The sequence below is a fragment of the Nerophis lumbriciformis genome, linkage group LG09 (genome assembly GCF_033978685.3).
Source record: "Nerophis lumbriciformis linkage group LG09, RoL_Nlum_v2.1, whole genome shotgun sequence".
NCBI lineage: Eukaryota > Metazoa > Chordata > Actinopteri > Syngnathiformes > Syngnathidae > Nerophis > Nerophis lumbriciformis.
In genome coordinates this window covers 23,263,041-23,283,647 of record NC_084556.2, presented here as the reverse complement: position 1 = coordinate 23,283,647, position 20,607 = coordinate 23,263,041, and the positions used below count along the sequence as shown (strand labels likewise).

Sequence of the window (20,607 nt, the reverse complement as noted above, 5' to 3'; positions counted from 1 at the left end):
TCAACGCATTTATTTTCATTAATTTTAAATAAAAAACCCAGTGTACAAACATTAACATCATTTGTGTCAACCCATGAATGCCTTTTCTTTGATTGTAAACAAAATGTGATACATTCGAAGATGGAGGCAAGAGAACAGTATTTCTGTTTTTTTCTAATCAGAACAAATAAAAAAACGTACATGTACAAGTTTCGTGATTGGAAAACGACAAAATTATTTTAAAACATTTGGCATATGACTGTGCCAATAATTTACGTGATATATAATAAAGTTAAGTTAAAGTACCAATGATTGTCACACACACACTAGGTGTGGCAATATTATTCTCTGCATTTGACCCATCACCCTTGATCACCCCCTGGGATGTGAGGGGAGCAGTGGGCAGCAGCGGTGGCCGCGCCCGGGAATCATTTTTGGTGATTTAACCCCCAATTCCAACCCTTGATGCCGAGTGCCAAGCAGGGAGGTAACGGGTCCCATTTTTATAGTCTTTGGTATGACTCTCAGGGCGGACACTCTAAATGGAAGTCATATTCAGCTTTTGTTAAATAATCCTAATAAAAATGCTTTCAAAATGTTTATTTTAAGTGAACAACATATGGACCGACTAAAACACCAACAACTATAAAATAAAATGAGATTTTGACTATGATTTATGACGTTTTGTGTATCTCTGACAGCAGGAGGACTGAGTGACATTTAGTTAAATGCTTTACATTGCAATCATCTCTGCTCTTGCTGCATTCAGTAAATTGCAGCTTGAACAATCCCAGTTGGGCACAACAAGTGATTATTTTCCTCCAATACTATCTTATAGTATTGTACAATATCAGCCTTTTTGATTAGAACTATTACATTTAACTAGAGAAGCTCCAAAAGGTGCAGCTGAGCTTTATGGTTATTCCAAGCGCTAAGAGAGTAAAAGTCAGTGTAGCGTACGCGCTCGCAGCTGCTCGGAGCAAAGACGCTCGGCCACGTTTGCCATTTTGCACAAGTCACACACATGGCTGACTCTCAGTCATTGTCTCTGTGTCTGCGTCTCACACAGAAGGAAACACACTTAGCATTCGCTCGCAGGTGGAGCGCCGCTCTATTTTAGACCTTTTTCACACTAATGACACAATCTCTTCGGCTGCTTTGACTCCGTGACGTCCTCAGTCGCAGTCGTGAGCTCTCGCCAAGGTGACAAATGAAGACCAATATGAACATGCAGCAAAACTGTGTATTACAATCAAAATGTCATATTTTGAATAATTATTATTACTTCTAGACCTCCACACCAGATCACACCTCACTCCTACCCACTTCTCCAAAGTGGGCTGGCTCAGGGTGGAGGACAGAGTAAAACAACTTGCACTGAGCCTTGTCTATAAAATCCGCTACACCTCCCTCAAACTACTTCCTTAACGTAAATGACCGCCATAACCACAACACCAGGGGGAGCTCCACTAACCACGTTAAACCCAGATTCCGATCTAACAAAGGTCTTAACTCATTCTCTTTCTATGCCACATCAATATGGAATGTGCTCCCAACAGGTGTAAAAGAAAAGGCATCTCTATCCTCCTTCAAAACCGCACTAAAAGAACACCTCCAGGCAACTTCCACCCTAAACTAACACCCTCCCTTCCTCATCATACCTCTTCGGATTGTAAATAATCAAATGTAAACAAACAAATGTAGTCACTTTTTCTAATAATTTGTGATCTTTCTCTCTATGTCCAATACTTGCTGTACATATGTACCAAGTCAGACCTACACTGTTCCAATGTCAATTTCTCTGATGATGCAATTGTTGATGACTGAAGTGTTGATACCAACCAAACTTAACCCCCCCCCCCCCCCCCCCCCCCCCCATATCCCACACCCCGGATTGTCAATAATGTAAATAATTCCATTTATATACTCTGATGATTATCTTGTGTGATGACTGTATTATGAAAATAGTATATATCTGTATCATGAATCATGAATCAAGTTAAGTGGACCCCGACTTAAACAAGTTGAAAAACTTATTGGGGTGTTACCATTTAGTGGTCAATTGTACGGAATATGTACTTCACTGTGCAATCTACTAATAAAAGTCTCAATCAATCAATCAATAGAAGTCCTCAAAGAACAAGCTTTACATTCGAGGGATATGTTCATCTCATACACTGTATAGATATCCTCTTCTCACCTTGCTCCTCTTTCCCACATTGCGGCAGTTGCTTTGGTAACTGGCCTTTAAACACCAGCGAGAACTACTATATAAAGATTATAATCAGTCCCTCTGGGATTTTTTGCTCATTTTGTGATTGTTATGGCCTAAAATGCCTGATTTTAAGGCAGCTTTCTCAAAAAGTTGCACAAAAAAAAATGTTTCCAATTTGTTATCAATGTTTTCTTGTGAAGTTTAGTTAATTTGGTGGCCACCAAACAAGCTTTTATGGCCCCATTTCCATCATTGATATTACTAGGATTTGATTTTCTAAGTTGCTAATCAAATTGAACCCTCCAAGACTGTAAATGTCACTCGTTATTAAAAATACAGCATCTACAGTAAATTGACTTGAACGTGGTCAGAGCCTTTCTGATCATGTGGCACCCGCAGCAGGGCCGTATTTAGTCATGACGGCAGCACGTGTGCCTCACAATACGAAGGTCCTGGGTTCAATCGGGATCTTCCTGTGTGGAGTTTGCATATTCTCCCCGTGACTGCGTGGGTTCCCTCCGGGTGCTCCGGCTTCCTCCCACCTCCAAAGACATGCACCTGGGGATAGGTTGATTGGCCCTAGTGTGTGAATGTGAGTGTGAATGTTGTCTGTCTATCTGTGATGGCCCTGTGATGAGGTGGCGACTTGTCCAGGTTGTCCAGCACCCCCCGCCACCCCCAAAAAGGACAAACGGTATAAAATGGAAAAATGGATGGGACCCAAACCAAATCTAGCCATTGGGACCATTCACATAACAAAAATAGAATAGTAATTTATCATGTTGTGAGAAACTACCACGAGAGCTACACAATAAGTGATGTATGAGAATCACTGATATCAAGGATTGTGTTAAAATTGACATGAGCATAAATCAACATACAGTCGAACCGCAATTTACAAACCCCTCTATTAGCAAAGTTTTTGATTGACAAATTTTTGGATCGGCCCAAGTATGCTTCCGTGTGCGAACAATGTCTCTGTGTACTAACGCTTCATTCAGCCATTCATTTTCACGCCCGCAGATAAAAACGCAGGGTGTATTATTGTAGCGGAGTCGGAGCCTTCCATTCACTTTCTGCACAAGACATACTCACGTCTCACAGCTTCAGTGTGTGTACTTTTTGTGTGTTTTTCCACTTTTGAGTAGTTTCGTGCATTTTGCTAACTCAAAATGAGTCCCAAAAAGCCAACAGATCAGCGAGAAATAAAAAAAGAGAAGCCTCACACAAAATGACTATTTGCTAAAGGTGCTGTACATTAATGGCGCTTGCAAGTATGATTGACGAAGCAGGCTCCATGACAGTGCCACAACAAGTTTTAATTGTTAAAAATATGCCCGATCAGACTTATTGCACAGCAACTAAAAGATACGACAGGTACCGCTTCTTAAACACAGGTACTGCTTCTCCAGCCCCCGATCTCCCATCTTTCTCTCTCCCTCTGGTTGTATGCTGCTTTCATTCAGCTCCTTGTCAATGTGGGTGGATTTTACTTTTTAAAATGTTTATTATTGTAGCAATATAGTTGTTAAAGTTAAAGATTTCTGATTGTTTGGGAGGGCACCATAGTGGCTTCTGTGTGTGGGCGCATATAAAGCACAATTCTGCTTGATTTTTAATAGAAAGTTGATTCATCACCTCTTGTTATGCTTGTTTGACATACAGTACTATAGCACGTTATATTGTGTTCAAATTGTACAAACCTTAACTAAAATATGGACTTTTGCCGAGGCTTTAACCCATTATTACATTGTTTCTTATGGGGAACTCTGCTTCACGAGACCAACTTTTCGATTTACGAACCGTGTTCAAAAACTAATTAGGTTCGTAAATTGAGGTTTCATTGTATAACAAACTGTAACCCATTTTTTCGATATCAATATTTTGATAGCCATTGTGAAGACCGGAGGTGTGTGACTGGTGGGAAAAAGAGAGCTCTGAGCGAGACGAGACTGTTGACTTTAAAAAAGTGCCGATCTTGCACTACATCTTTCCACCCAGACCCTCGGTTACAATAGTTTACCATTCGAGGGTTTTACTGTTCTCATATTCGCGATGAAAAGTTCCACTCTCCACGTGCATCCTACACTGACTACAGCTCTTGCTGTGTTGATCACAAACATTCGATGTCACTGAGAAAGAGGTTGATACCTTGGGTAGTTTTAATACAAACTGTTTGCTTTCTTCTCACCATCTCTTCTTCTTCGCACCATTTTGGTAAAAAGACATTTCTAAAATATTTTTTATGAGATGTTTTGGGGCCCCTGGCCAGGCAACTGCTTGTGTTTGCCTATTGGTAAGTCCGCCCCTGTGTAGTTGCAGCGCTAAACAACTGCATCGTGATAAAGTATTAATGCCAGGAGCTGGCCTTGGTCACAATAGGGATGTTCCAATCAGGGATTTATGCTGCCGATTCCGATCATCAATGAGTGAGATCGGCCGATACCAATACCGATACTGTGTGTTGATTGTACGTTTTTTGATGTACTGCATTTATGGTGAGCGCTATTGACGTTATAACAATATTAACACACTATACAATAATTAAATTACTTGCTTAATCTATTTTATTATATACAGGTTTTAAGCAAAACAAAAGTAAATAGTACAAAATAACTAAACAAAATCCAAAACTACCATCTATAACTCTTTCGAATCCTGTTTGCCCTCAGTCCTCCTTCAAGAAATTATTCCCTAAATTTGTAAACGTGAACAAAAAAGGATTTTAGAAAAACAAAAAAAAACTAATCACTCTAGTATCGATCATATACAAATAAACTGTAGATCTCTATGCACAGATTCCTGAATCCTGCCCTCGCCACCAGCCATAAAGAACCCACCTCAGCCCCGTAAATAAATATATACAAACATAAAAAAACCTAAAACATTTAAATATGTATTTAAATTAATTTTAACAACAAGAGAGGCTAATATCAGCTGCTCCTTGTCAATATGTTCATTAAACTTGGAAGGTCTGATTAAAATAATGGTATATACCATATACTACACATTTTAACCATTTGATTGCTTATTTTCTGCTTTCTTTCCCTTTTTTAATTGTTTATCTTTTCTCATCTGGGTGCCGGATTTGTTCTTATAGGCCTGGATCTACTTAGATCCAAATAACACTTATGCAAACTATAAAATTGTGTACTATTATTGAGTGTGTTGCGTGTGATCTACTAAGACTGCGTTCTTAATTTATGACTGGTGCATTCAAATGAGGTTTTTGTATGCCCATGGAAACACTCATTTCCCTCCACATTCATGTTATCATGCTCTACAACCTGTGTCCTGTGTGCAATGCAATCCGCTCAGGATGGTTTCCTGCTGGCCTCACTATGGACTGGACTCTTACTATTATGTTGGATCCACTATGGACTGGACTCTCACAATATTATGTCAGACCCACTCGACATCCATTGCATTCGGTCTCCTCTAGAAGGGGGTGGGGGGGGTTATCCACATATGCGGTCCTCTCCAAGGTTTCTCATAGTCATTCACATCGACGTCCCACTGTGGTGAGTTTTTCCTTGCCCTTATGTGGGCTCTGTACCGAGGATGTTGTTGTGGCTTGTGCAGCCATTTGAGACACTTGTGATTTAGGGCTATATAAATAAACATTGATTGATTGATTGATAGTTGAACAAGCAGCCAATATCTATAATCTATAATGGCATAAAAAAATGCCAGCAGACACCAAAATGCATAAGTTGAACTTGTTTTGATCAGCCTCTGAAGTTATGCAGCAGCTATAAAATTAGTAATGACGAGATTTGGTGTTGTGATTAAAGATGGCAGAAGCCTTGTTAGGAGTCCGTCCACAGTTATTATCACGACATACAACATGCCGACATCTTCCTTGCCTGCTTTGTTAACAAGAAGTAAATGTGCTTCAACCTGCTGATAGTCTAATTTGTGGTAAAATTGCAAGGGTGTGAACAATACTCTGTTTTATTGTTATGGTATGTTTATGAATTTCTTGTTTAGCAACCACAGTCAGTATGACTCAGTTCAGTTGTCCATCAAAACTCACAGTCTGCACTCCGAGCACCTTTGTAAAGGTTTTTGATAGTGCACATGTACCAAATATTTCAGCCAGTGAGTAAAATAAATGATATAAAAACACATATACATCATTGTGTTTACCGTAGTCGCTCCATCCCACCCGGGGCCATCGATCTCCTCCCTCCCAGCCTCCCTCCCTTCCGCCGCCTTTGCATGGAGACAAGTGCGTCCTAAGTAATTGCCTCCCGCACTGTAGGAAGCGTGCACATCCACTGCATTTTGGCACTGGGCGGCCCACAGTGGGCAGGCGCTCAGTGCTCATTAGAAAGCGCTGACAGAGCAATCCTAAAGCCCACAGTCCTCCTCTGCAGTGGCCAAGCTGGACCAACACTGCAGAAAATAATAGTAAAACGCATCCAGTTTGTGGAGTGTATCAAAAAGCTGTTTCAGCTTGCAAGGAGTCACACACACACACACACACACACACACACACACACACACACACACACACACACACACACACACACACACACCGCACGCACGCACGCACGCACGCACGCACGCACGCACACACACACACGCACACACACATCGAAGTCAAAGTCAAGTGAGTCACTCTACTCGCATCTCATAATTAGTCAGCTTGTGTGTGCATGCTTTGCTAAATGAAGCCGTCGTCCTTTTTGTGTGTGTGTCACAGCTGCTGAGCAATAACTTGTACATGCATATGCATGAAGCTGGATGCATACTCAAATGCACACACACAAACACTCACGCACGCTCACACTCACAGTGGCGTGACAAAACTTCTTGGCCAAGTTTAGCATTTTTCCCGGTGAAAGGTGAATGTTGTTTATCAAACAAACATCATTTGCAAATGCTTAACCTGCAGGACTTGTTGTTACAGTTTTGTGATTCGACAGAGAGGAGCCTCTGAAGTCAACATCCAACTTGAAATAGTATTTCCCATAACAAATAGTTATACAGAAATAATTGATTCCATGATTAAAACTTTTATGGACGGTATTGCTGTTTAAACATGTTTTAAAGTGTAAAAAAAAGAAAAGAAAAGACAACCACTGTTCATCATAAAACAAAGAAAATATATATTTACGTGCAGAATACAAAAAAATATGTTTTTAATTATTTTACTAACGAATGATAGAGGCATAATGTGAAGGTCATTTGCTATGCGGATCTTCACAAATGTACCGAATTGTCACACACGTGATATAGTTTGGTCATACTGGAATACAGATCACCAAAAAAAGTCACAGAAAAAAGTAGAAGTTAATCCTGAATAGAAGTGAAGTACTCTGTCTAGGACTGTCAAAAACAACGAGTTAACTCATGTGATTAAATATATATACGCAGATTATTCACACAGTTTATTTTGGCTCCTTTACCTTAACCTGAAGGTGTGTTCTTATAAGTTCAGTGATAATACGGCAGTGCAAAGACGAGTGAGAAAACGGCGACTGGTGTGCTTACTGGCAAAGTTTACTTCACAATACAGCGAGATGGTATTTTAGATCAAATTGTTATCAAGTTTTTAACAAATAAATAGTGCATTCCAGTAAAACATACAAAAAATGTTCCTGTATGACATTTTGACTGCATTTGTATCTGATTGTGGGCTTTTTAATAATAATAAATAATAATAATAATAAATAATAGTAATAAATAGTAATCAAAGTTAATGATAAATAATGCAAGCGAGTAATAACCTGTGATTAATCCCGATTAATCCAAATTCAAAAGTGTGATTAATCGGATTGTTAAAAAATCATCATTTGACAGCACTAACTCTGACGTCTTACTAAGGTAGGACTCCAAAGTTTGGTATGACTTTAGAGGGGTCTTTTTCCTTAACAGCTGACATGATAATTTACAATGTATCAACACACTTTGTTTATATATTACACAAAATGTCAGTTTTTCTTTTATTTATTTTGGTTACAGCACAACATCTCTTCTGTTATCATTCGTATTAGCTGCTGTGTTTTCTCCTAAACAAAACATAGTCCTGCCATCTGTAAATATTACTAACTTTAATTCCTTTGTAACTTTACATATATACTGTATAGAGCTTGAACAGTTTTGGTCTCAGTATTGATCCCTGAGGTGTGCCGTAAGATATATTTTAAGCTGTAGATGTGTCTTCGTAACATATTGCTTCCTGTTGGTCAAGAAGCTTCTTACCCAGTTGAAAACCAACTCCCTGATTCCATACCGTTTTAAATTTGTAAATTCAGATTTTACGGTTAATTGTGTCTAATGCTCGATTAGGTCCATAAACTCTGTAGCTGCACACTGTTTACCATCTATTACACTGGTCATTTGACTTGTTAAGCAAGCCCGCAACAAACAAAACGGCAACTTTGAACAATGATATCCTTCCTTCTGTCTCCCTACAGGATCCTGCTGACAGTGGTGGTGATCTTCCGTATCCTGATAGTGGGCATAGTGGGTGAGAAGGTGTACGAGGATGAGCAGATCATGTTCATCTGCAACACCATGCAGCCCGGCTGCAACCAGGCTTGTTACGACAAAGCCTTCCCCATCTCGCACATCCGCTACTGGGTCTTCCAGATCATCCTGGTGTGCACCCCCAGCCTGTGCTTCATCACCTACTCCGTCCACCAGTCGGCTAAAGCCCGGGACCGCAGCTACTCCCTCCTGCACCCTTACATGGATCACCACGGCCACGGCCACCACGGCCGCCATCACGACCATCACGCCCGCAAGCTCCACGCCCGCAACATCAACGGAATCCTGGTGCACCCCGACAGCAGCAAGGAGGACCACGACTGCCTGGAGGTCAAGGAGATCCCCAACGGACCTCGAGGGCTCCCTCAAACGCACAAGAGCGCCAAAGTGCGACGACAGGAGGGAATCTCCCGTTTCTACGTCATACAGGTGGTGTTCCGAAACGCGCTGGAGATCGGGTTCTTGGCGGGGCAGTACTTCCTGTACGGCTTCAACGTGCCGGGAATGTTCGAGTGCGACCGCTACCCGTGCGTGAAGGAAGTGGAGTGTTACGTGTCTCGCCCCACCGAAAAGACCGTCTTTCTGGTCTTCATGTTCGCCGTCAGCGGCATTTGCGTGGTGCTCAACCTGGCCGAGCTCAACCACCTGGGCTGGCGGAAGATAAAGACCGCCATCCGGGGGGTGCAGGCCCGCAGGAAGTCCATCTGTGAGGTGCGCAAGAAGGACGTGTCTCATCTGTCACAGGCCCCCAATCTGGGCAGGACCCAGTCAAGTGAGTCGGCTTACGTTTGACAGAGGCTTCACCGCCTGGGGGTTCGAGGTACATTTTGGACGTTTCGGCAACGGACCCCTGAGCATCAGCGCACAAAAAGTCACCGCAGCGTTAAAACGACTAAGAAGCGCGGACTGACTGTCAGCTTTAAGTCAAGACACCTTTCAGATTCCTGAACCTGACTTTTGGTGCTGCTCCGAAAGGATGGAGTGTTGTACTCTGCCTAGGTGACACTAGGTGCCTTTAAAGAACCCAACAGACATAAATGAGCAATTTAATAACCACTAAAATACTGTAAAAAGTATAGGTTGAAACGGCGTTAAGCGACGCCCCTCATTATTTGCCTTTGTTGTAGCTCATGAGTAACGCTCTCGTTTTCCTAAAATATGTGCACATATGCAAAAGCCAGGCGCATGAGCGTGGGGGAACAAAAGCCAATCATTGACATGAGTCGGGAACAGTAGAAAAAGATCCTCTGAGATGCTGAGGGAGGGACTCAAACATCTCGTTTGTATTGTCGAAAAGTACACAATTAGGCATTAAATATAACAGCGCTAACTCAGAACGGCCTCGTTGCTTTGGTCAGCAATTTGGCAAAGCGTCAGTGGAACACACACTCACTTACCTCCCAACACTGTGTTACACACCTCAGTGCTAAGGATGCCTGCAAGGCCGGACTTTTACGCTGAGAAAAAAGAAAGAAGAAAAAGAAGTCAAGAAAAACATTATGTGTACGATCACCATCGTAGGGCACAACACACACACACACACATCTTTTCAATTCAACGGTAATATATATACATATATATTGTTGTCACACAGCTTTTTCACAAGCATATTTGGTGCCACATTTCAAAGGTACTGTACATAGATGAATTCCCCTGAGAGTTGATGAAGAAGACTCCTAGATGACCAGCTTTAATAACGTGTATTATCAATGTGCTCTTTGTTAAGCCTCCACCTGTCTTATACAAAACATATGTTCTGACCCCCACCCCTCTCGCCCCACCCCTATGGACTGAAAAAGGCATGTTAAAGAAGCATTAACTAGAATGGATAGATTAAGACATATAACTTAAGAAGAGTTTTATTTATTTGCATCCTGCTCCTGTGAATTGTACTCAGCATGCATTACGATGAAAAAAAAAACTACTACATAGCCTCCTATGGTGGGAACACTGACAGCGAATATTGGAAAGGCTCCCGAACTGCAGCAATAATAATAATATATGATATGTGAGAAGAAATTAAGTGAATAAATGATTATGCAAACAGCTTTATTGGCCTTTTGTTCCTTCCGTCCGTCATTCTTAAGGCTTTTCCTGTGCAGGGTGTTCAAAAAAGAAGAAGCAAAATACAAGATGGATATATTTGTGTATGAAGTGTTGAGGATAATCCACAAGACATCGAGGATAAGCAAACGTCTGTCACTTCCCCGACAGTAAGCTTTTCTCTTTACTTAAATTTGCTAATTACATAGTTGTAAATGAATGTAGCATAGTAGCACATGTTCTACCACCTACAACATTGGTTCTCAATTATTTTTTTACCAAGTACCACCAAAGAAAAAAACTTGGCTCTCCAAGCACCACCATAATGACCAACATTAAAATACAGTAGCATAGTAGGCCTAAGTATTCATTAAAAACAAGACAGAGGTTTTATGTAAGTATATTTAATATTTTTAGCCACTATCACATTACAGACAGTAACACTGTGTTTGAATTTAGGAACATAAAACACTGTACTTTAATCAAGTGATTCTTTGGCGTACCAATAGATGGAGCCCAGTACCACAGCTTGAGAATCACTGATCTATATGTTTAGGGTTTAGGGAAAGCTGGAGCCTATCCAAGCAGACCTCACCCTACACTGGTGGCAAACCAGTCACATTGCTATATTTGTCAAGCCTCCTGCTCATATTTTGCTCTTTCCTGGCGCCCTCTGGTTTTCATCAATTCCCGGCATCAATTCCCCATATCTTATCTTGGACAGAAGAAAAACTTCCAATCAACATTTTTGATCGGATTTTTTTTTGTTTGACTCAGATCCGTTTCGATTTGTAGTCCCAATCCAATACTTTGACAATAGATTATAGAACTGAACATGTTTTGCAGCAGGTAACGAAAGTACCGTATTTTCCGCACTATAAGGCGCACCGGATTATAAGGCGCACCTTCAATGAATGGCCTATTTTAAAACTTTGTTCGTATATAAGGCGCACCGCATTATAAGGCACACTGCATTATAAGGCGCACCGCATTATAAGGCGCATAGAATAGACGCTACAGTAGAGACTGGGGTTGCGAGACCTGTTGTGGCTCAATATTGGTCCATATATAAGGCGCACCAGATTATAAGGTGCACTGTCAGCTTTTGAGAAAATTGGAGGTTTTTAAGTGCGCCTTATAGTGCGGAAAATACGGTAACCCATTTTTACATAATTAAATGTAGAATTTGCTAGTGTATGTTTTCAATCAGATTTCATATTTAATTATTTAATGCTACATACCTTTTTTTTTACAACAAAATAATGTGGCTAGTGCACAATAACTTAAGAAAAGTTAAAACTACTATTGCCTTCCATTTCAATTATTTGGCTATTGCCCTCAAAGCCTTCCTGTTTCCAGAGACTTAATCCCTGAATTTGTAAACAATAACAAAAAACACCCAATACATTATTTTGTCAAAATAAAAACAACAACAAAATTAAAATATTGATCTAATCACTTTATTCTTGTATATAAACTTATACAATACTAGTTATCAATAGTATCGACATCTGGATCGATCACCCCTAAAAGCTTTAGCGGTTAGCTTCTTGTGGCGTCCTGCTCGGTGTTTGTGTGTTGCTTAGCCATTCCTTTCCCTCGAGTCCTCCAGTGATAACGATACTATATCAAATATTTATTTACTATATGAAATATTTATTTTCCCGCAAACTTGTTTATTTTCCGCCATGGCGGTGAGGATTAGTATCTTAGAAATGGTTCCGCGCTGTGGATGGGGTTTGTTGCGGCTTCTTTTCAAACTGGAGCCGGTGCTCCAGCAAGACATGCACACTCCTGGAAATCATGCAACTCCTGCTTGTGTGTCGCAAGAAATGTGGAAATGTAATGTAAAGACCAGGTTAAAAAGGAAAATGTCGGCCCATGATTGGTGTCAGGACAATAATACTGCCAAAGCAGCAAAACTTTCCGTCCACTCAGCAAAAAAAAGGCAGTACAGAAATATTTTGGTGCACTGTTTATATATATATAACCAGATTATATATATATATAATATAATTAAAATATTTAAGTATAATATACATATGTTATTTGATAAGAATAAATCACTGTTTGCTGACATAGTTAAAATCTCTCCAATAACTTGATGTTAAATTGACTTAAATCAACAAGTTTTAGTCGCTCATGAACACATTTTTTATCTGAGTATCTCCTCCCCAGCTATAGAATTTCCCTTATTTTCAAATGCACATATTGACAGATATGCAAAGTGCATGCTAGAATGCGGGGAAAAAAAGTATGTTCCCCAAGAGAAGTCCAAGCCTGGACTAAAGCAGAGAACCTCTCTTTTGTCAGGCATGAACTAATCATATCATTTTGCGAGGTACGCAGGAAGGCCCCCAACCTGGGCAGGACCCAGTCCAGTTAGTCGTCTTACGTCCGACAGAGGCTTCGCCGGCGGGGGGTTCGAGGTACATTTTGGACATCAGCGCACAAAAAGTCACCACCGCGTTAAAAGGACTAAGAAGCACGGACTGACTGTCAGCTTTAAGTCAAGATTCATCCTTCACTTTAAGCTTAAGTGAAGAATGCACTACCGACTTACTAAGTCCGAAAAAGACAGAGATGATACGGTATTATCTGCTCACAGATGCTACCTGGTGGTTGTTTGAGACCACGGCAGCCAGTCCTGCTAATCCCACTCCTTAATGCTTCAGTCACACGCAAGATTCTCACATGAATGAGGCAAAAAATATCTCCTATATGTGCATTCTAGCTGTATTACACAAAGGCACATTGTAAAAAAAACATTACTGGTGTAACTATTCATCGATATATCAATTTATATTCGTAAGATTCACCTACTTCGATCTGTGCTCGGCAAGTTGGACTTCTGGAAGATATATATCGCTTTAACATCATTATTAAAGGCAGTTATCGATTCGTATTATTACTAGAAAAAAGAAAACATTGGATATGAACAGCAGACTTTTATATGTCGTCTAGCACTTTTAATGAAAAGGACGGTAACGTCATTCAAGTCTGTCTGCCTGACGCCATCAGTCATCAAAACAAGAATGGCGGATACCTACGGTGGCCGAGAAAGATCACAACAAACACAAACGCCACAAGTCAATAGCATAAAGCAACAACAAAAACTTTCAGCTACAGCTCGATTGCAAAATCCACAACAAATACAAACAACACAACACTATATTATAAAGCCGCAACACAACTTTAAGCCACAAAGGACGCAATTGACAGAACGAAAGCAAGTTTCGCAGAAGGACCAAGCTGAGGCAGAAGGTTAAAAACAATGTAATGAACATTGTATTATTGTAAAACTAAAAAAGTTTTTAAAAAGGTATGACTTAAAAAGTGGTCACACTTCACTTACTTTTCCAACTTTGTTCATTGCATCGTTTTCACCTTTCCGCCTCAGCCATTTTGGTCGGTCACCTAAACTTGTCCGCTGTCACTTCCTTTGTGTCTTTGTAATGTCGTGTTTTGACTCACACTCTAGTTGTGTTATGGCGTTATGTTGATGTGTTGTCGCGTTTGTATTTGTTCTGACTTTTCTCGGCCACCGTAGCATAGCGGTTTATTAAAATGAGAGTAGTAGCAGATCAAACCACTGCTCATGTCATCTGCACTTAATCTCTCAGGTAAACCTACTGTTTATTCAACCTGAAGAGATGCTCGTTGCACTTTTTTTTTTATATTAATATAGTATTATTTTTATGTTGAAAAACAAAAGCGGAAGTAGCATGTAAATCTACTGTGAAAATGTTGGTTACTGTACTTTTATTGAAAATTGTTTGAGTATTGAAAATGAGAGCAGAACAGATTTCCTCATGTTAATTCAAACTAAAGTGTCTTTATTCAAATAAGATGTGAATTAATTGTTGTTTACTTGTTTGTAAGTATCCAATATCCATTTATATCTAATTACCTTACAAGAAATAACAGGACTATAGGAAACTTCACCTGCAGTGTCCAATATCCACTATTTATTTCACAGTCACACTCTGAAACTCACATGAAATCTGAGTTTTCACAAAAAAAACCAAATAAAATCTTTTTTGTCCAGCTACTCAGGCAAATCTACCTATGATCTGCTTAAATGCACACTAAACAGAATAGGTTCTTCCCTATCATATAGTTGCAGTTTCATGGTTTTTCGTGTAATCATGTTGACACACAAACAAACATAGAAACATACAGCACATGACCAAAAACATTACAGCAGAAACTTTTGGGGGTGAACCCACGCACTTTGAAACATGATTATAAGAACAAATGGAGCATTACAGGATTTTTTTAGGGAACATTTGAACATGTCTTCAATTTAGCTATTAGTTACCTCTAAGGGACAGTGTGGCGCAGTGGAAGAGTGGCCGTGCGCAACCCGAGGGTCCCTGGTTCAATCCCCACCTAGTACCAACTTCGTCATGTCCGTTGTGTCCTGAGCAAGACACTTCACCCTTGCTCCTGATGGGTGCTGGTTAGCGCCTTGCATGGCAGCTCCCTCCATCAGTGTGTGAATGTGTGTGTGAATGGGTGAATGTGGAAGTAGTGTCAAAGCGCTTTGAGTACCTTGAAGGTAGAAAAGCGCTATACAAGTACAACCCATTTATCATTATTTATTTAATACTGTAATGATTATTGACAAAGGCTTTATGTGCCTTGTACATCAGTAGGCGAGTCAATTTCTTTTGATGTGGGTCACTCTTTTTCTTTGGTTCACGGCTCGTTTTGTTATTTGCCTGCGGTATAATGTAGAACTAAAATTAATTAACTCAATTAATAAACAAAAATATGAAATACTACAAAAAATATAATGAATCAAATAAAAAAATTATGTTTAAAGGCAAAAATAGAAAAAATAGAGAATGTATAACATTTTTTTAGCTTTTTTACAAACTTAAAAATGACTATATAAATACCTTATACCAAATTAAAGTTTTTATTAAAAAAAAAGCAAAAATAGAAAAAATAGAGCATATATAACGTTTTTGTTTTTTTAGAATTTTCACATAATTGAAAAAGCTATGGGGGCAGCATGGTGGAAGAGGGGTTAGTGCGTCTGCCTCGCAATACGAAGGTCCTGAGTAGTCCTGGGTTCAATCCCGGGCTCGGGATCTTTCTGTGTGGAGTTTGCATGTTCTTCCCGTGACTGCGTGGGTTCCCTCCGGGTACTCCGGCTTTCTCCCACCTCCAAAGACATGCACCTGGGGATAGGTTGATTGGCAACACTAAATTGGCCCTAGTGTGTGAATGTGAGTGTGAATGTTGTCTGTCTATCTGTGTTGGCCCTGCGATGAGTTGGCGACATGTCCAAGGTGTACGACGCCTTCCGCCCGATTGTAGCTGACATAGGCTCCAGCGCCCCCCGCAACCCCGAAGGGAATATATAGGCGGTTGAAAATGGATGGATGGATGGATGAAAAAACTATATTGTACATAAACATATACTAAACATACATATATATTTTTTTTTTTAGCATTTAAAAAAAATAAAAAATACCGTTTATAAATGTCTTGTGTCAAATAAAAACCTAGTAAAAAAAAGAAAAAATATGGAAATTAGAGCAAAATCTAACTTTGTGTTTTTTATTTTTACAAAATTTAAAAATAATATTGCACATAAATATCATACATCAAATAAAAAGTAATTTATAAAAGCAAACTAGGAAAATATAGCATATACAGGTTTTTTAGCACATTTTTTTAGCTTTTTTTTTAAATTTAAAAATACTGTATATGAAAATCTATTATCAAATAAAAATCTTTTTAAAAAGCAAAAATAGGAAAAAATATAGCATTTATAACATTTTTCTAACGTTTTTACATGATTAAGAATATAAAGTATTCAAAAATAAGATCTATCCGCATCCTTTGATTTTTCAGTATGTGGCCATCGGTGGAAACAAACTCTCCTGATTTAGAGCTTCCATCATCATTGGCTCATTAAATGATGAATTGAATACCTACTTTTACATCATTCATTCTGCAAGTGAGCTGGAGTAACATTATTACTGCGTACATTCAGTTCATAAAGCCGACGACACTGCCATGCTTTCACCTGCACAGATTTGAAAAGTGACTTTAATATTTATGATTCAACCCTGACAAATGATACATCTCTGAGAGGGAGGATACACAAGTCCATCTTGACTTTCTACTGATGAATAATAGATGGTGAAGCTTTTTTTTTTTACATGTTCTAAAACTCAAAAGCACTGCACTCAAGTGAGTTTATCCTAAAACTACATCCAACTTAAAACGTTGCAGAAATAGTCTGTTGTTGTTTTGGTTGCTGCTGCAGTGTGTTATGTAAAAGCAGTGATGGGCAATCTACTATACTTGGAAAATGTAGCGAACTAAGCTACAAGTTACTCTCGATTAAATGTAGTTAAGCTACAGGGGAAGCTATCCCCGGAGAATTGTAGCAAGCTACACTACAAGCTACACGGCAAAAGTATGATTCTACATTTAACAGCATTTATATCTATGGGCCCACATGTATAATATCAATGTTAATGTAAGTGTGAGTGTATAAATAGAGCCAATAAGAGTCCATTACTATTAACTATCTGTCATTTAGCTGGGGACACACTACCACAACCTCTAGGGGTCCCCGCACTCCACTGTATGTATTTATTTAGTTTGCCTTTTCTTTGGCCCACCTCTATAATGTAACTCATTTTCTCTACCTACAGTAAAAAAAAAAAACAACATCTATCTACATCTTGACAAAAACAACAACAATGACTTGTTTGTTGTTTGGGAACAGCTGGTAAACGTTATGTGCAGTAAAACTTTTCACAAACTCAATTCACCTTAAATTGTGTTCTTAAATTTGTGTTTGATATCTTAGATGAAGAGAGCAGTTCTGATTTTGGTTTACAGAGTAAACAACTAAAAACTAATGTTTTGGGCATTGTTTTCTCTAAACGCTTACATTTGTCCAAATATGGCCAAGGACAATCATTATTGTGGGTGTTCTGCACGTCGTCTTCATCACTACAGGAAAAATCTAATCTGCGGGAGACAATTCTTCTGACATTTTTAAGTATGTTTCTTTTTTTTTTTTTTGAGTGGTCAGCTTGAAGCGCCCCTCTGTCTCCGACTCCCTCGTCATCATGTGACATGAGTGCGTGTCTGTTATGATTTTGCTTCCTGGTTTCAATGACCCGCCTTATCTTGCCTCTGATTGGCCAGTCTGTAATGTTTCGCCCTAAACTTAGCTAATTGTGACTCATTTTACGAACACCAACCAATCATCATGGATTTTTCTACATATGTATGGATGTTCTCATTCTTTTAATTTCATTTGGCCTGGATTCACAGTCCATTTTTTTGTCTTTGTAGCTTGTAGCTTTGATGTAAGCTACCAAGCTACATGGGTCTAAAAGTAGCTAAGCTACAGAAAAAAGCTACTCGTTAAAAAAGTAGCTAAGCTACCGCCAAGCTACTGAAAAATGTACTTAAGCTACGTAGCTTAGCAAAATGTAGCTTGTTACTGGCCATCACTGTGTAAAAGTAAGTTATTAGCGCCAACCTGATCCGCAAAGGTAGTGGAGAAAATTAGATTTTCTGGTTCTAGGATGGGTTCCCAAGTAGCAGCATTCCTTTCTTCTTAGAATTTGGTTGTTAGCAATGAGTCCAACTCCAACCTGGAGAAGTGGATAGCACTTTGTCAGGCCTCTAACTTCACACCTGTACAACTTGAGTGTGCCACCTGAAGACAAAGCTCCTGCTGGTAGCTCTTAAAGTCACTGAGGTACACAACGCCCTGACCACAATGAGGTGGCAATAAAAAATAAATAAAGTATCCTTCATCACAACATTTATCTTAACTTGATGGCCTATTTGAATTTAACCTTAACTAGGACTTCACACACAATAGTCAATATTTACAAAACTGAAAAGTATAGTACCATATTTTCTGGACCATAGGGCACACCGGATTATAAGGCGCACTGCCGATGAGCGGGTCTATTCAGGTCTATTTTCATACAAAAGGTGCACCGGATTATAAGGCACATTAAAAGAGTCACATTATGATTTTTTTCTAAATAGAAAATACTTCCTTGTGGTCTACATAACATGTACTGGTGGTTCTTTGGTCAAAATGTTGCATAGATGATGTTTTACAGACTGTCTTCAAGCCGCTTTCTGACAGTCGCTTCAGGATGCGCTGTTTTATGGGCGGTCTTATTTACTCTCCAATAACTAAAGTTCCGTGGGTGAATTATGTAAGCCCACTACACTGGTAGTTTTTAGCGCTTCCATAGCGAGATGTAAGTTAGAACTGTACGCTACTTTTTATTTGAAATGGCAACAGCAGAGGATGAATGCCCCGTAACAAGAAGATAGTGAAAAAGAAGAAGCTTATCGACTACAGTATCGGCACGGACTATAGTGGCGGACATGTGCAAAATTTCAGGACTTATGCAGATCTCAAATACACATCAGCAGGTACCAGAAGGTAAGAAAAGTTGGTTTTGCATAATATTGTGAAACAAAACGCCAGATAATATGTCTGTTAATGGGTGCCATTTTGCGGTCCTTATACACACACACCATAGTAATACTTGTATCTCTGACTATGGTAGCCGTAATGGGCCGACCATCCATCAAGCGGTGCGGCTTCAAAGTCATACTAAAACATTCTGACAGATTTTTGAGTGCCGTGTGTAATGTTCTTTATTTTCAATGGACCATTTAACGTTTTGGTGTTGTTTACTGGCATCATATGGCAGGCTATACGTATCTCTTATGTGTGACTACCATCTACTGGTCACATTTATGATTACACCATGTACCAAATTAAATTGCTTCGAGGTCGGTAAGCATTACCAGAATTATTCCGTACATTAGGCGCACCGGATTATAAGGCGCACTGTCGATTTTTGAAAAATGAAAGGATTTTAAGTGCACCTTATAGTCGGAAAAATACGGTAGTCTTATACTGTAGATAATACAAAAACATTCTTCTCAAACTCGTTCATCATCAAGTCAGGTGCATCATGCCTTAAAGTTGATGCATTCTCCACTCATTTACACAGAGAAACCCAACAGCACTGCCCACACTCTAGACATAGTAATGCTATTTCTTAAGTTGTGTTTTACCAACTAACAAGGGGTCAGCAGTTCCCCCTGCAGCCTCTCTGCTTTTGTCCATGCAGTTGAAGCTTGCACATGGTTGTGGCTGGAAACATACCTCTGAAGCTCCATCAAGTGCTACTTTCTACTTGTTAAAAATTAACAGTGCTGCCATATTTCCAACAGGGGAAACAGAAGCAGGCATATGGCACCACAGAATATTCTAGTCATGGGTCATAGTCATAGTCATAGTCATGGTCGGGTGTGGTACCAGGCAGGGTTGAATGGTGTCAATGTTGTACCAAATACACACGATGGAATGCTAACAGGTATTGGCTGAGATGGTGCATTGCTACCAATTGGACCTATTATGCAAAACACACTGTTCTTACCTATTGGTACCAGTTTTTGTGTATTTGGGTTCTGCATAAGTCCCGGAAATGTGAAATCTAACTGTGGATTGCGGAGATATTTATAAAACAATCGTGCCTTCCTTCATACTTCTTCCAAATGAGCTGGTTGGAATTTGCGCATTTTTCCGATTAGTGACGTCAGCGGATATCGCCATATATGGTTGACATTTCCCCGAAGTGCTTTGCGCGAGTCCGCCATTGTGTTCATGAAGTTCCTACTTTTTCTCCGACCTCTTGTTGTGAGGCAGACTGTCTCGTACATTCACAGGCATCTTGTGCTGTTGCCTTTTCTGATGCAAAGTAGCATATAGTTCAAACTCATTTCTGTCAGACATTCTAAAGAAGACGCAGTTAAAGTGGCGCCATAAATAAGACCGCCCACAAAACGGC

General features: G+C 39.6%; 1 protein-coding gene across 2 annotated transcripts in view; it reads left to right on the top strand.

Annotated features, from left to right (window-relative positions):
- The window catches only part of LOC133607496 (gap junction delta-2 protein-like), a 49,682-nt gene extending 38,954 nt beyond the window's left edge, over positions 1-10,728 (top strand). For both annotated transcript variants that reach the window (XM_061962175.2, XM_061962173.2), the window contains one exon: positions 8,620-10,728. In XM_061962175.2, coding sequence (XP_061818159.1) covers positions 8,620-9,484 — 865 coding nt within the window. In that variant the 3' untranslated portion in view covers positions 9,485-10,728. The remainder of the gene's footprint in view (positions 1-8,619) is intronic.
- The last annotated feature ends 9,879 nt before the right edge of the window (positions 10,729-20,607 follow it).